General features: G+C 41.2%; 1 protein-coding gene across 2 annotated transcripts in view; it reads right to left on the minus strand.

Annotated features, from left to right (window-relative positions):
* LOC135514048 (beta-1,4-galactosyltransferase 2-like) overlaps positions 1-17,638 on the minus strand; it is a 161,184-nt gene that overhangs the window by 130,756 nt on the left and 12,790 nt on the right. For both annotated transcript variants that reach the window (XM_064937211.1, XM_064937220.1), the window contains exon 2: positions 4,023-4,446. In XM_064937211.1, coding sequence (XP_064793283.1) covers positions 4,023-4,350 — 328 coding nt within the window. In that variant the 5' untranslated portion in view covers positions 4,351-4,446. The remainder of the gene's footprint in view (positions 1-4,022; positions 4,447-17,638) is intronic.

Raw genomic sequence — 17,638 nt, forward strand, 5'->3', positions numbered from 1 at the left:
GCTCTTGCAACGCCAGGGTTGTGGGTTTGATTCCCAAAGGGGTCCAGTGCGGAAAAATAAAAACAATCATGCATTCACTAATGTAAGTTGCTCTGGATAAGAGTGTCTAGGAAAATGTTACAGCTCCAGCATTCATATAATACTGCAACCCTGTCAGGCAAATATTCCATATTTTGCCATTACAATTTGTTTCGTTATGAGGTTACAGACCCACACTGACAGCTGACTGACTGCCATTAAAGCTGCAATATGTAACATTTTGGGTGACCTTAGCAAATTCATATAGAAATGTGAGTTATAGGTCTGTAATTCTCATTGAAAGCAAGTCTAAGTAACTGTAGATCTGTCCTTTGTGCACTATTTCTATGCTTCCCGTTCTTATGTTTAGTTTTTGTATCTTTTACTTTCAGTTTTGTACACCAGCTTCAAACAGCTGGAAATACAGTATTTTAGGTTACTGAGCATATATTTCACGCCAGTTTAGATGGTACAATGATTCTCTACACGATACATTGCTTGTTTTGTCTTATAGGCGAACTATTCAAATTTTAACAGACAGAAAATGGTCAAGCGATTCCTGCATATTTCACCTTTAAGGAAGGGAGCGAGCGAGAGAAGAGTGTGAGAGAAAGGGAGATGGAGAGAGAGAAAGCTGCAATGAAATGGAAGCCCACCGCAAGTCCAAACACAAGCAGCACCTGTCAGCTGGGTTGGGAGTCTCCCACGTCTCCCCCTGGCCAAGGCCTCCTCTCCCTGGGGCCTTCCTCCTTCTCCCTTCCACCATCATCTATCTATCTGCACCTGGCTGTGACTAACACAGAGGCATTCTCAGTCTCTGACTCTGTCTGCAATTCATTACCACCCCAGGCACCTACTCCATCATTGAGAGAAGAGGCAAGGAGGGAGGAAGGCTAGGCAGCTAGCTACCTGGGCTGGCCATGATGCACCCAGACCATGCAGCCTCCTCTCCCTCCATGCTAGGGAAAGAGAAGGCAGTGGCAGTCACAGAGTCATATCAAATCTAATTCAATTGAAATAGCTTAATTACAGAAATCAAATACATTTTTATTTGTCACATACACATGGTTAGCAGATGTTAATGCGAGTGTAGCGAAATGCTTGTGCTTCTAGTTCTGTACAGTATCATGTACTCGATACCATCTACTGCATCTTGCCTATGCCGTTCTGTACCACCACTCATTCATATATTTTTATGCACATATTCTTCATCCCTTGACACTTGTGTCTATAAGGTAGTTGTTGTGAAATTGTTAGGTTAGATTACTCGTTGGTTATTACTGCATTGTCAGAACTAGAAGCGCAAGCATTTCGCTACACTCGCATTAACCTCTTACATCTATGGGGGCGCTATTTCATTTTTGGATGAAAAACGTTCCCGTTTTAAACAAGATATTTTGTCACAAAAAGATGCTCGACTATGCATATAATTGATAGCATTCGAAAGAAAACACTCTGACGTGTCCAGAACGACCAAGATATTCTCTGTGCGTGCCCTAGAACGTGAGCTTCAGGCAAAACCAAGATGAGATGGCATCCAGGAAATGAGCAGGATTTGAGGCTCTGTTTTCCATTGTCTCCTTATATGGCTGTGAATGCGAGAGGAATGAGCCTGCCCTTTCTGTCGTTTCCCCAAGGTGTCTGCAGCATTGTGACGTATTTGTAGGCAGATCATTGGAAGATTGACCATAAGAGACCACATTTACCAGGTGTCCGCCCGGTGTCCTGCGCCGAAATTGGTGCGCAAAAGTCACCTGCCAGTATTTTCCCATGGGATACAGAGAGGAAAGCAAGCTTCCACGAACTGCATATCAATGAAGAGATATGTGAAAAAACACCTTGAGGATTGATTCCAAACAACGTTTGCCATGTTTCGGTCGATATTATGTAGTTAATCCGGAAAAAGTTTTACGTTGTAGGTGACTGAATTTTCGGTTCGTTTCGGTAGCCAGACGCAATGTAGAAAACGGAACGATTTCTCCTACACACAGACGCTTTCAGGAAAAACTGCGCATTTGGTATGTAACTGAGAGTCTCCTCATTGAAAACATCAGAAGCTCTTCAAAGGTAAATGATTTTATTTATTTGGTTATCTGGTTTTTGTGAAAATGTTGCGTGCTAAATGCTACTCAAAATGCTATGCTAGCTTTGCATACTCTTACACAAATTAGTCAATTTCTATGGTTCAAAAGCATATTTTGAAAATCTGAGATGACAGTGTTGTTAAGAAAAGGCTAAGCTTGAGAGCAGACGCATTATTTTCATTTTATTTGCGATTTTCAGAAATCGTTAACGTTGCGTTGTGCTAATGAGCCTGAGGCTTTAGTCACAAACCCGGATCCGGGATGGGGAGTTTCAAGAAGTTAACATCCACTAACCAAGTGTATGTGACAAATAAAATTAGATTTGATATGATTTGATAACATTCATTATGTACTCTATGAAAAGTTGATTCACATTAATCTGGATAATGAATCGTTATTCTGATTTGGGATTTTGACATTGTAGATAATTGGTCGACAACAGCAACAAAAATGTATCAAATGGACTAATTTACTGATATGGAATGGTTCAACTACCATAATGTGCCTAACAACACAGTAACACTAATTCATACACACACTTCAGATCCATCTACATGGTCAAGAGAAGTGTCAGGTTCAAGGTGTTCATTTCTTCCACTTTGAACGTGTCATAGTGGGGTCATTAAAACAGCTCCATCAAGCCACCCAGACAACAGCAGATAAGCTACTTAAGCCTTCCTACAGCAGTTTCCCCAGGCAGACATCTCTGTAGGAAAGACAGTGATTATCTGAGAATACCCTACACACAGAGAGACGCTGAGATAAACAGAATTACACAACGCACCTCGCTGCCTGCATCTATTCTAGCTAGATAAAATACGAGGTCGTGAATGAAAGTTAAAGCTGGAGCTCTGTTCTTTGCAATCACACAAGGCACTTACGGATCGTGGTAAAGCCCATGCTTTGTAACAAGCTTTAGAGCCAGTGCATCAACCACTCATTGAGTGTAGGAGGGAGGGATGGTGTGTTTGTGTGTGTGTGTGTGCCAAGTGTGTGTGTGTGTGTGGGGGGGGGGGGGGGTGGTCTAACAGTAAACAACCACTCAGTGCTGATGTGTCTCCTAAATATATGCAGTCAACAACTGTAAAGTCAGTGGAAACCTCAATCAAGAGAAATAAAGAGGGGAACAGATGCATAGCAGTGGAGGGTCATGAGACAAAGAGTTGGTTCCCCCACAACTCCCTCAAGACCTCTACTTAAAACTCATTAGCAGGAGCTGAGTGGCAAAGGCCTTGTGCTCGCAGGCATATCTAATGGCATAATGAGCAAGAAAAGCCTCGCAATGACAAGGAAGTTAATGAGGTTTTTTGCTGATGAAGGGAATTCTTACAAAGGTAACTGGGATTTCCCTATCGCAGTAGCTTTAAATTGAGTTAGCTGAAAGCCTCGAACGCTACATATCTTAGTTGACTGTATTTTCCAGTATTTGAAAGAATACTGTTATGTTAGTCTTTCCAACGCCGCATTGGACTAGTGGTGTTTCTTTGGATGAAATATATATTACAGCCGAGAGTGCTGACATTAAATCCATTTTATGTTTCACCTGGGCAGCCCAGAAAACACACAGAAACACTGGCTTTTACAGTAATTGGAGTAAACATTCCATCCACTACATTTTAGAATAGAAAGTGGTTGCCAGAGAGGCTGCTGCTCGAACACATGCAGGCCTCTATCTCGCTGACATCTATTTTCAAATTACAACACACTATACTAATTAGAGTAATGAACTATTACCAAATCCCCTTGTTCAGATTTCCTAATGATGATAGTATCTGAGCTGTGCTATAATAACTGCTCTGGTTTGGTTACGCATCAACCACAGTAGTATCTGAGCCAGCACAGTATAGTTCGGGTCGACATGATAATGTGAACAGGGTACTATTTCATTAGTCATTAGTGTAAAAGGAGGTCCTCAACTACCTAGACCAGGGGGTATCTCCGGGCAAGGTGCTATGGGCTTGGTAGTGGGCGGAGTGTGGTTTCCCTCGGGTCGTACGGTGGGCAGCAGCTGGTCTGCGGTGGCCAGGTAGCTGGCGTAGGTGGCGTTGGGCCGGCTGAGGTTGTAGTAGTAGTGGTGTCCGTTGCGGCTGGCGTTGCGGCCGTTGTTGAAGCGGCTGAAGATCTGGTCAAAGCGCTGGCTGTAGACGTCGAAGTAGAGGATCATCATGATGACGAAGTGCACCAGGCAGAGCAGCAGGACAGCCTTGCAGATGCGCTCCAGTGTCCGGCCCAGCATCAGCCGAGTCATGGTCGAGACTGTCGCCCCTGCCGCACAGCCTGGGGCATCCACTCGGTCGGTCCCTCCCCTGGGCCTGGACTGCTGCACACTGGCTCCCACTATCACCTATGGAAGGACCAGGGAAAAACATGATGTTCAAATTAAATATATATTTTGTTGCCATTCAAGTGAATTAGCCCTAACACAGGAAAAGAGCAGTAGCCTTATCGAATTGTGTCTGTCCATCCTTTCTACAGTATATGTACAGTATATTATATGTCATGTACATGTTGAAAAGAAAAAACAAATCAAGGAATAAACCAACAGCACCCACTTTGGTAGTAAAATCCAATGTAGCCAATAGTCCATTCCAGCCAACAATGTGATTTGAAAAACACATAAATATATCTGCCAGTAGCAATGAACATGGTTCACAGGACGACAGAAAGGAGAAAGGAGATCAGTTGGATAACAAAGCAAGCACCATCATGTAGGAGCTATCTTCTCTATGTGTAATCAGTGAAAACATGACCATGTTTATTAAAGACTGATGTAATGAGTCTCAAAACAACATCTGGAGTGAATCTGATGTGTGGTTCATGAGGAGAAGATGATCGCAGATGATGTTGAGCATTAGTGTTACATATGCAAAGAATGAGTTCAGTGTTGTCCATCTTAAGGACGTCTATTACATTTGAATCATTTAGCAGATGCTCTTATCGAGACATACAGGAGCAATTAGGGTTAAGTACCTTGCTCTAGGGCACATGAACAGATTTTTCACCAAGTGCATGATAGTGATGACAAGTTTCAAGTTGATAGACCACTGTGAAGTGGATTTGCAGTGGTTTAAATGGACAAGTAAAATCAGATGTTGTACAATCCAAATATGGTGTCATTTGGTCCTATAGTTTATGAGAATATGTTTTGCATATGCTAATATGCATCTACTGGCTTAGTGTGGCAAACTTTGAAGGCATCATCGTTATTTTCTCAAACTCTTTAATGACTATTATGATGAGTCCAAAGACCAAATTTGGAGTGAATCTGACTTTTAGTCCAAAAAGGAAGATAGTTATTTTTATTTTAAGCCTGAGCTTTACATAGTCAAAAAAGTTAATTGTTAATATTTTTAAGATGTCTGAGTTTGAGTTTATTTTTATTTTTACAGGGACAGTGCACATTAATCAATGTTTCAGTAAAAGTGCCGGTTTTAGCCAGCCGGCTAATTTTCAACCGCAGTCCCTGGGCAGGTTATTAAAAACAGTTACAATATAGACAATAGCAACATAGAACAAGCAAGACATTGCAACATAGGACAAGCAAGACGTAGCATACAGACAGAGCAAAAAGCAGCAAGACAAAATTCATAAAAGCAACAAAGTGTTTCCACACCTCACAAGCTACAGACAACAGACAACATGGAAAGCGGCAACACACAGCTAGGGACCATGTTCACAAATCTGATTGACCTTTAGCCATGTCTTCAAGCATTTTGTGAAAGTGTGATATGTGGTGCAGTTATGTGTGTCTGATGGCAGTGTATTCCAGACATGGGAAGCTCTCACAGAGAATGCAGATTTACTAAAGGTGCTTTTCCTTAGGGGAACTATACAGTCACCTCTCATGGCAGACCTTGTGTATCTGCTGCCATATGTCTGGGTTTTCTGTTTAACAAAAATATTGAGTGGAGGGGGAGCCAGGCCATTAAGGATCTTGAATACAAGACATGCGTCGGTGTATTGCACAAGATTTTCCCAACTCAAGAGCTCATGCTTTCTAAGGATGTGACAATGATGATGGCTATTGGGCTTCCTATCAAGCACTTTGAGAGCCTGTTTGTAGACAGACTGAATAGGTTTTAATGTTGTACAGCAAGCTTGGGCCCAACTAGTCAAGCAGTATGTTAAGTGGGGAGTATCATAGAGTTGAAGTACAGTTTTGCTACCTCTGTAGTCAAACAATTTCGTATAAATCGGAAATTAGCTAGGTTGAATTTAGTTATTTGAATTACCTTTTTCACATGCTTTTTAAAAGAGAGGTTGGAATCAAGTATGATGCCAAGGTACTTAAGGATACCACCTGGAGCTTCTCCCCTGACACATAGACATCTGGCTCAGTAGCATCTGTTGCCCTCTTTGTGAAGAACATGCAAACAGTTTTTTTCACATTGAAATGCAAACACGAGTCACTGAGCCACTTTGTAACCTGGACCATTACAGTAGTGAGTTCTTGTGCAGCTTGTTGTTTGCTCTTTGCATGCACATATATCACTGTATCATCTGCATACATTTGAACTTCAGACCCAGTACAGACAGAAGGCAGATCATTAATGTACAGACTGAACAGGAGGGGCCCCAGTATTGACCCTTGGGGCACGCCCACATCATAGCTACGATAGGGCGACAGCTCATTGCTCACTCTGACACACTGGGTTCTGCCTTCAAGGTATGATTTCATCCATCTCAAGGCAATCAGGGGAAAAGTTGAACTTTGACAATTTTGTGATGAGAATCTCATGGTTAACAGTATCAAAAGCCTTCCTTAGGTCCAGAAACACAGCCCCAACAGCACCCCCTTTGTCCATCTTGGACTTCACATTTTCCAGAAGAAAGCAGTTGGCCGTTTCTGTGGAGTGTTTCGCTCTGAAGCCAAGGCCAAACTTAACACGGTTCTTCATGGGAATGTCTTTGATGACCATAAGTTTCAAGTTGATAGGCCATAGTGGAGCAGTGGTGGGGAAAGTACCCAACTGTCATACTTGAGTAAAAGTAAAGATACCTTAACAGAAAATAACTCAAGTAAAAGTGAAAGAACACCCAGTAAAAACTACCAAGTAAATGTTTTAATGTATTTGGTTTTAAATACATAAGTATCAAAAGTTGTCACGCCCTGACCAGAGAGCCCTTGGGGTTCTCTGTGGTGCAATAGGTCAGCGCGTGACTAGGGGGTGTTCTAGTCTAGAATTTCTATGTTGGTGCGAGTACGGTTCCCAATTGGAGGCAGCTGATGATCGTTGCCTCTAATTTGTGGGATATTGTTTGTTTTGGTTTAGTGCTACGTGCGCAATGTACTTCACGTTAGTTTATTCTTTGTTGTTTTTTGAAGGTTCACTTTAATAAATATCTGGAACTCTACTCACGCTGCGCCTTGGTCCGCTCATTATGTATACGACGAACGTAATAAAATTAAAATGTACAAGTATAAATCATTTCAAATTCCTTATATTAGGCAAAGCAGAAGACCACATTTACTAGGTTTTATTTATTTACGGATAGCCAGGGGCACGCTCCAACTCTCAGACATAATTTACAAATGAAGCATGTATTTAGTGAGCCCGCCAGTTTAGAAGCAGTAGGGATGACCAGGGATGTTCTCTTGATGAGTGTGAATTAGACAATTTTCTCTCCTGTTAAACACTCAAAACGTAACGGGTACTTTTGGGTGTCAGGGAAAATGTATAGATTAAAAAGTACATCATTTTCTTTAGGAATATAGTGAAGTAAAAGTTAAGTATAATCTGATTTCCTGATTTATCAAAAACTCAGCCTTATCTTAACCAATCCCTTAGCTTTTTTCAAACTATGTGAAGAGACGTACCATGGGCCTACACACTTGAATTTGGAGTTATTTTCTAAAATGTCCAAGACGGAGGAAAATATATCCTGGTGGACCTTCTGGGTTTGATCAGCATGAGGAAAGACATCTACATACAAAGTTTCAACTCTCTGGGTCAACAAGGTGGTGGATATGAGGATTTAAGTGAGACTACGTGTAACAGAGCCACCTATAGGTCAATCGGTGCCAGTCCTTTTGACCAAATTACTCACAGCTTCTAGTTTTTGTGTGCCAAATTACCAATCTATTCTTGAGTTATTTGACCATGTCAAGAAGATAAAAAAATATATAATATAAGAATAACAATAGATTTCACAGCTTCGCTGTCAATTTGTTTTTTCTATCAAGCAGAGAGAGAATTGTCTGAGCCAAGCAGAGAGGTGGGTGGTTTGTATGTAAACAGACTGAGCCTTTAGCCTGAGGGCTAACACCCTATGCGCTGCTCGATCCTCACTGAACTTCTGGAGAGTTTGCTGCACTGAAAGTAAAGGGGCTGAATAATTTTGCACGCCCAATTTTTCAGTTTTTGATTTGTTAAAAAAGTTTGAAATATCCAATAAATGTCGTTCCACTTCATGATTGTGTCCCACTTGTTGTTGATTCTTCACAAAAAAATACAGTTTTATATCTTTATGTTTGAAGCCTGAAATGTGGCAAAAGGTCGCAAAGTTCAAGAGGGCCGAATACTTTCGCAAGGCACTGTAAATAGATGTCCAAGCTGCAATGTAAAATCAAATCAAATTTGATTAGTCTAATGTGCCGAATACAACAGTGAAATGCTTACTTACGAGCCCCTATCCAACAATGCAGTTTAAAAAATATGGATAAGAATAATAAATAAAAGTAACAAGTAATTCAAAAGCAGCAGTAAAATAACAATAGCGAGACTATATACAGGGGGGTACCGGTACAGAGTCAATGTGCAGGGGCACCGGTTAGTTGAGGTAATATGCACACATAGGTAGAGTTATTAAAGTGACTATGCATAGATGATAACAACAGAGAGTAGCAGTGGTGTAAAAGAGGGGAGAAATGCAACTAGTCTGGGTTGCCATTTGATTAGATGTTCAGGAGTCAATATTAATAACAATAACGAGGCTATATACAGGGGGTACCGATACCGAGTCAATGTGCGGGGGTACAGGTTAGTCGAGGAAATTTGTACATGTAGGTAGGGTTAAATGGACTATGCATATATAATAAACAGCGAATAGCCACAGTGTAAAAACAAAGGGGGGAGGGGAGGTGTCAATGTAAATAGTCGAGGTGGCAATTTGATTCATTGTTCAGCAGTCTTATGGCTTGGGAGTAGAAGCTTTTAAGGAGCCTTTTGGACCTAGACTTGGCGCTCCGGTACCGCTTGCCGTGCGGTAGCAGAGAGAACAGTCTATGACTTGAGTGACTGGAGTCTTTGACAATATTTTGGGCCTTCCTCTGACACCGCCTATTATTTAGGTCTTGGATGGCAGGAAGCTTGGCCGCAGTGATGTACTGGGCCGTACGCACTACCCTCTGTAGCACCTTATGGTCGGATGCCGAGCAGTTGCCATACCAGGTGGTGATGCAACTGGTAAAGATGCTCTTGATGGTGCAGCTGTAGAACTTTTTGAGGAACTGAGGACCCATACCAAATGTTTTCATTCTCCTGAGGGAGAAAAGGCGTTGTCATGCCCTGTTCACGACTGTCTTGGTGTGTTTGGACAACAAGGAACTTGAAACACTCGACCCGCTCCACTACAGCCCCATCGATGTGAATGGGGGCGTGTTCAGCCCTCCTTTTCCTGTAGTCCACGATCAGCTCCTTTGTCTTGCTCACGTTGAGGGAGAGGTTGTTGTCCTGGCACCACACTGCCAAGTCTCTGACCTCTTCCCTATTGGCTGTCTCATCATTATCAGTGATCAGGCCTATCACTATTGTGTCATCAGAAAACTTAATGATGGTGTTGGAGTCGTGCTTGGCCATGCGGTCGTGGGTGAACAGGGAGTACAAGAAGGGACTAAGCACGCACCCCTGAGGGGACCCAGTGTTGAGGATCAGCTTGGCAGATGTGTTGTTGCCTATCCTTACCACCTGGGTGTGGCCAGTCAAAGTGTAGGATCCAGTTGCAGAAGGGGGTGTTTAGTCCCAGGGTCCTTAGCTTAGTGATGAACTTTGTGGGCACAACGGTGTTGAACACTGAGCTGTAGTCAATGAACAGCATTCTCACATAGGCCTTCCTTTTGTCCAGGTGGGAAAGGGCAGCGTGGAGTGCGAGTGAGATTTCGTCATCTGTGGATCTGTAGGAGCAGTATGTGAATTGAAGTTGATCTAGGGTTTCCGGGATGATTGTGTTGATGTGAGCCAAGACCAGCCTTTCAAAGCACTTCATGGCTACCGACGTATGTGCTATGGGGTGGTTTAGGCAGGATACCTTCGGTTTCTTGAGCACACGTCTGCTTGTAGGTATTACAGACTCAGACAGGGAGAGGGTGAAAATGTCAGTGAAGACACTTGCCATTTGATCCACACATGCTCTGAGTAAACGTCCTGGTAATCTGTCTGGCCCCGCGGCCTTGTGAATGTTGACCTGTTTAAAGGTCTTGCTCACATTGGCTATGGAAAGCATGATTACACTGTCGTCCGGAACAGCTGGTGCTCTCATGCATGCTTCAGTGTTGCTTGCCTCGAAGCGAGCATAAAAGGCATTTAGCCCATCTGGTAGGCTCACGTCACTGGGCAGTCTATATATTTTTTTTTACTCTGGTTGTTTCTCTGCATTAAAGTTCCAGGCCACTAGGAACGGCGCTTCTGGAATAGCATTTTCTTTTTTGCTTATGGACTTATACAGGTTGTGCGGTCTTAGTGCCAGGAGGGCAGTGGAAGGAGTGTAGTGGGATGGAACACCACTATCAACGTCAGAACCAACTCTCTCTCACCCAGTCTGGACTCACTCATTGGTTGTCTCGCAGACTTGCACACAAAAACAATACAGTGATGCTGTCTATTTGATGAAGAAGCTATAAATGATGTACCAAACATTCGGCTATTGCTGTAACTCCCTAGTAGTTTACAGCCAATATGACAGACTTCTAAGGCAAACTTCAAATAGTGTATCATATTGACTGACCTGTAGTTGTAAGTTCAGTAATAAATTGACTTGGCAAAGATCCTCTGTATTTCAATCGGAATGCCAAATGTGGTCTCAAAGAACAATTTTGTACATCCGACAGTACAGTTGTAATTCTTGTAAAATATTCACCAGAGCAAGACTGACCTCATGGAGGAGTAGGCTAGTTGGTGAAAGCTTTAGAAGTCTTATCATCTCTACATTAAGAATAGGCACTCTAGACGGCTGCAACACCACACTGTTAAACAGCATTAGGTCAAACAAAGACAGATTAACCTTTAAAAAGCCCACACAAGTTCAGCACTTCTCTCACTAACATTAAAGGCAAGGCAACATCATTTGGAATAAAACATAATGCAGGCTTTTTTTATAATAACATGTCTAAGCTAAAAAGAACACAGTAGCCTATATGTGAAGTCGAACCAGGCTTTAGCACTAGAGAACGTCAACACGGGATCAAGATAATGGTTTAGAAGCCAGTGTCTAATGAATAGTTAATTCCATACCCTTGGACACTAAATGGATGCTGATAACTCTTTTAGGCTTTCAGATTTAACCAACACACCAGTAAAGTCCTACAAATGTGCTGGCAACAAATGTCTACATCATGTGTATGTTCAAATTTGAATAGCGTGTTGGCTCTTGATGTGGCTCCTAGTTAATCTTTCAGTGAATAATTCATGATAAAATAGCTAGTGAGTCTCTCTACCAAAACCATCTCCACTGTGACAGATATATTAAGACTAAATGTCGTAAACAACAATAATACTGGCCAGTACAAGTTATTTACCACCTTATTGGCATCGGCCGGCTATTGCTGCAGCGATGATGAGTAATATGTTCAATCCCTGTTATTTTGTTTGTGGTGCCACCTCCGCTCTGCACAGATTACTGTTATCACTCAAAGCTGTCAATTAGGAGTCTTACACTTACGCAGTAATGTTACAATGGATGTGTTTAATCTCCAAACAACCCGAATAACAGTGAGAGCGAACAGTACCCCCAAAATCAATGGCAGTTCATTTGCCTTATTGGGTGAGTCGTCATCTGTCGAGTTTGAGATTTGACATAAACCAAGGATTTGTGGCTGACCTCCTATTAAAGTGCCTTCAGAAAGTATTCATACCCCTTGACTTATTCCACATTTTGTTGTGTTAAAGTCTGAATTCAAAATGCATTCAAATATATATATATATTCTCTCACCCACACACACAATACCCCATAATGACAGTGAAAACTTGTTTTTTATATTTTGGCATATGCATTGAAAATTAAATATCCAATTTGCATAAGTATATACACCCGAGTCAATACTTTGTATAAACACCTTTGGCGGCAATTACAGCTGAGTCTTTTAGGGTAAGGCTCTAATAGTTTTGCACACCTGGATTGTACAATATTTGCCCATTATCTTAAAAAATTCTTCAAGCTCTGTCAATTTGATTGTTGATCATTGCTAGACAGCCATTTTCATGTCTTGCCATAGATTTCCAAGACGATTTAAGTCAAAACCGTAACTAGGCCACTCAGGAACATTCAATGTCGTCTTGGTAAGCAACTCCAGTGTAGATTTGGCCTTGTGTTTTAGATTACTGTCCTGCTGAAAGGTGAATGTCTCCCAGTGTGTCACACTCTGACCATAGAGAGCCCTTGTTTCTCTATGGTGTAGTAGGTCAGGGTGTGACTAGGGGGTATTCTAGTTTATCATTTCTATGTTGTGTTCTAGTTTATATTTTCTATGTTGGTGTTTTGTATGATTCCCAATTAGAGGCAGCTGGTAATCGTTGTCTCTAATTGGGGATCATATTTAAGTAGCTATTGTCACGATGTTCGTAGTAATGATGGTCGGACCAAGGCGCAGCGTACTTCGAGTTCCACATATTTTAATGAAAGTGAAACTTAAGCTAATACAAAACAAAATAAAGAATAAACAAACCGTGATGACAATGCAGTGCAGTTTTGTTTAAGTTTCTCTTTGTATTAAATATGTGGAACTCAACATCCGCTGCGCCTTGGTCCCATTCTTACGACAGCTGTGACAGTGTCTGTTGGAAAACAGACTGAACCAGGTTTTCCTCTAGGATTTTTGCTGTGCTATATTTTGTATCTTTTTATCTTAAAAAACTCCCTAGTCTTTGACAGTGACAAGCATACCCATAACATGATGCATCCAACGCCATGCTTCAAAATATGAAGAGTCGTACTCAGTGATGTGTTGAGTTGGATTTGCCCCAAACATAAAGCTTTGTATTCAGGAATAGAAGTACATTTTTTAGCAAATTTTCTTTGCAGTATTACTTAAGTGCATTGTTCCAAACCGGATGGATGTTTTGGACTACTTTTATTTTGTACAGGCTTCATTCTTTGTCATTTAAGTTAGTATTGTGGCGTAACTACAATGATCCATCCCCAGTTTTCTCATACACAACCATTAAACTCACCATTGGCCTCTTGGTAAAATCCCTGAGCAGTTTCCTTCCTCTCCGGCAACTGAGTTAGGAAGGACGCTTTTATCTTTGTATTGACACACCATCCAAAACCTAATTAACAACTTCACCATCAAGGAATATTCAGCATTTTTGTATATATACATATATGTTTATATACTGTAGCTACAAATTGGCCCTTCTTTGCAAGGCATTGAAAAACCTTCCAGTTCTTTGTGCTTGAATCTCTTGTTTGAAATTCATAACTCCATTGAGGGAACTTACTGATAATTGTATCATGTTAATCACTATTACTGAACACGGAATCAGTCCATGCAACTTATTATGTGATTTGTTAAGCACATTTTTACTCCTGAACTTATTCAGGCTTGCTATAACAAAGGGATTGAATATTTATCGACTCAAGACATTTCAGCTTGACATTTTTTATACATTTCTAAAATGTTCTACAAACAAAATTCCAATTTTACATTATGGGGTATAGATATAGTAGAGGTCAATGGAACTCGACGAAAACAATGGAAATGCCATGGGGGAAAGATCCCAAATCTCCAAATTGCCCCCAGCAAAATACCCTACATTTAGGCTATTGTTTATGTGTGTATTTCACACTATGCTGAGGTGAAAATTGGAGTATAATGTTTGTATAGATGTCAACCCCAATACATGTTCATATCATCGTCACCAAACAACTCCACTACAGTTAAAAACAACTTTGACTACCACCACTGATTTCTTTATGCTAATATAGCTATGCTACAAGCTTACACAGACCGGAGTTAGAATTTAGAAGTAATTTCTTCTAAACCTGAAAAGGGACTACTTCTAAATCAAAAACAGCCAAATACATGTATATCCAAATCAGACTTTAGTAACAACATTGTGGGCCTCTTATAATACATAAATCATGACGGATTTGACTAATATCCACTTTGTTAGATCAGTTTGTTGAATGTGCGCCAATCCGGCGTCCTTCTTCTAACCCCCACGGTCTGCGTTCCCCATTGACCTCTTTACCACATCTATTGCATGTAGATCAGTGACAAAATTTTAATTTCATCAATTTTAAATTCAGGCTGTAACAACAACATTTTGAAAAAGTAAAGGGGTGTGAATACTTTCTGAAGGCCCTGTAGATTACAAAGTACTCATTAGTGAATTGTTTACATAATGTTAAAGAGCATAAGCAAATTCAGAGTAGCAGTGAGAGATGGTTAAGTAGTAGGTTAGATATTTAGAGTATAGCCCTTAAGCAATAGTACTCCACTGTTAAATTGTTTTTGTCAACACAGCTGGGGGAATGCCGATGTGAAATAAAAATATATGTGAATAACTTTGTTATTTCTGTCTTTATATTATTATTTTTCATGTTACTATTTCATTATTACTCAATAATGAGTAGTTGTCAGACAGAGAAATATGTTAACATCCTCCCTGCTGTGATGAAGGAGATGTCCAAAAATGTGGCGTTTTAAAAGGGAAAAAGTTGGGTAGGATTCTAGCCTCTCCCTGCTCCGGGCCCTATAGTGCATCCCACCACCCAGCCCTCATGGCCTCATCAAATATGCATTAGACATGGTACACTTGATAACATTGGGTAAAAGTGTAGCATTTGAGCATTTCCAGCACTAATGTAGTAAGCATTGGCTTCTCTTTAGCTTGACACCTCAAAAACATACAAACAATGCCGTTCTATATCATTTACATCGTCATGACAAAGTATACTGAACAGAAATATCAATCCAACATGTAAAGTGTTGGTCCCATTTTCTATAAGCTGAAATAAAAGAAGCTGATTAAACAGCATGATCATTACACAGGTGCACCTTGTGCGGGGGCAATAAAATGCCACTCAGGGCCTCCTGGGTGGCGCAGTGGTTAAGGGCGCTGTACTGCAGCGCCAGCTGTGCCATCAGAGACTCTGGGTTCACGCCCAGGCTCTGTCGTAACCGGCTGCGACCGGGAGGTCCGTGGGGCGACGCACAATTGGCCTGGCGTCCTCCTGGGTTAGGCAGGGCTTGGCCGACTGGCTCCCCAGTCGGTGGACCTGGCCCCCAAGAGGGTGGGCCCAGTCATGGCTGCGCCCCTGCCCAGACATGTGAAATCCATAGATTAACGCCTAATGAATTTATTTCAATTGACTGATTTCCTTCTATGAATTGTAACTCTGTAAAATCTTAGAAATTGTTGCATGCTGTGTTTATATTTTGTTCAATATATATATATATATTGTTTTTTTTCGCTTAGATGTGCTAAATCCAAACAGTGTACCAAATTATTCAACTCAGTTTCCCCAAGTACCATCTCGCCCTGTGTGTCTGTGGGAAAGGGCAGTTGTTGCCATAGCAACATACTCTGCACTCGCTCTGGGCAGAGGACGGACTATAATTTGCTAGCTCGCTACCTAACTAGCCAGCCAGCCTAGAGAGAGCATTGCATTGTGGGTTTTGTAGTCGACTTGAGCTGCAACAGATTTCCACAACAATTTTCACGTTGCTATCAACCTTGTTATAACGGCAAAATGAAACATTTGCTCACAAAAAAACATTGTTTTCACATATTACTGTTAATCATACGAATTTGTGATTTGGTGTGTATTATCACTTTAAAACCACTCTTAGAGTGTATGTCAGTGGGAGTGGAATGACTCACATACATAATCCATGTCTCAATTGTCTCAAGGATTAAAAATTATTCTTCAACCTGTCTCCTCCCCTTCATCTACACTGATTGAAGAGGATTTAACAAGTGACATCAATAGCAATCATAGCTTTCACCTGGATTCACCTGGTCAGTCTGTCATGGAATGAGCAGGTGTTCCTAATGTTGTGTATACTCAGTGTAAGCACCCACCTAATTATTTGACTAGAAAAAAAAAAAAACTAACTTGTGCCATATGCCAGTTTACAACAAACAAGTCCTCATGCATGTACGAGGGGCATTATTCATGGTTAATGTATACTGTGTGCTCAGTGAGGGAGGGACATGTAATGATGGCTGAATTTATGTCCTTCTGGTGCGACCTGTAGATATGTACTTCACAGAATCTGGTTTTACGTTGATAGGAGTGCCGAGGTCCTTTCTCTCACATGATCTGTGCAATAAAATAGGGAGCATGTAATGTATGTGTCGTGTGACATTGAGGACCGATTATCATGTTCATAGCATAGTGAAGATAATAGCAATTCTGTAATGTATTGTATTAATTAACTTCATAATGCAGTATAATTGAACAAATAAATCACATGTACACCCGCTCAGAAAGGCTAGCTGTACTTACAGCACTTTCCACACAATGATTTTCACAATTGCCTATATCATTCAAAATGTGTTGGCAGGAGTAATGCCTAAACATAGCCCTGGTCATCCTGTAGACAGGTCATGACATGCTGTGTAGAAAACACACTGATGAGTTGCTCCCATGATAACACAGCCACTGTTGCCTGTCACCCCTGCATGTACACGCAGTTTTGGTAACACATCAAAACACACTCGCTGCAGAGCAGATCTGGGTCACCCAAAATAGTGTGACAACACAACACTGAGCTTGGTGACATGTCCATTGTCAAAATGAGCAGATGCAATATAAATGTTCATTGTCCACATGCTTCTGCTTACTTGCTTATTCTAAGATACTATGTAGATTTAGGCCTATTTATAGATTTATGTTGAAAATGTATCCCACCATTATGCAGATAATTGCCACCTGATAAGGGTGTAAATGGATATAGAATAAATTAGAAGCTGTCGGCCTACAAAATGTACAACATGTTCAAAATGCAAAGGAGGCATGGGGATATTCTAATGCAGCGTTTACCAAACTAGGGGTCGCCTGATTTGAAAATGGGGTCGCGAGAGAACTCAAATAAAATAGATACAATTGCGCTTGGTTCATAGAACCGGGGTTATGTCAGTAACCTCCGGTAACCGCTAGAGGCGGTTGTAACAGTTTTCCTACAAATGTGGCTCTATCTTTTGAACCATTTAAAGTACAAAATAATATGACACCATCACTGAAAGACTCACAGAAACACACATGTCCCTCTACAATACCCACAAGCCTCATCAGAACAGAGTGGACAAGACCAGGCATTAAATCAGACTGGGGGGAAAAGAACATAGTCAATGACGACGTTCTTTTCTAC

This window comes from Oncorhynchus masou, chromosome 3 (assembly GCF_036934945.1).
Source record: "Oncorhynchus masou masou isolate Uvic2021 chromosome 3, UVic_Omas_1.1, whole genome shotgun sequence".
NCBI lineage: Eukaryota > Metazoa > Chordata > Actinopteri > Salmoniformes > Salmonidae > Oncorhynchus > Oncorhynchus masou.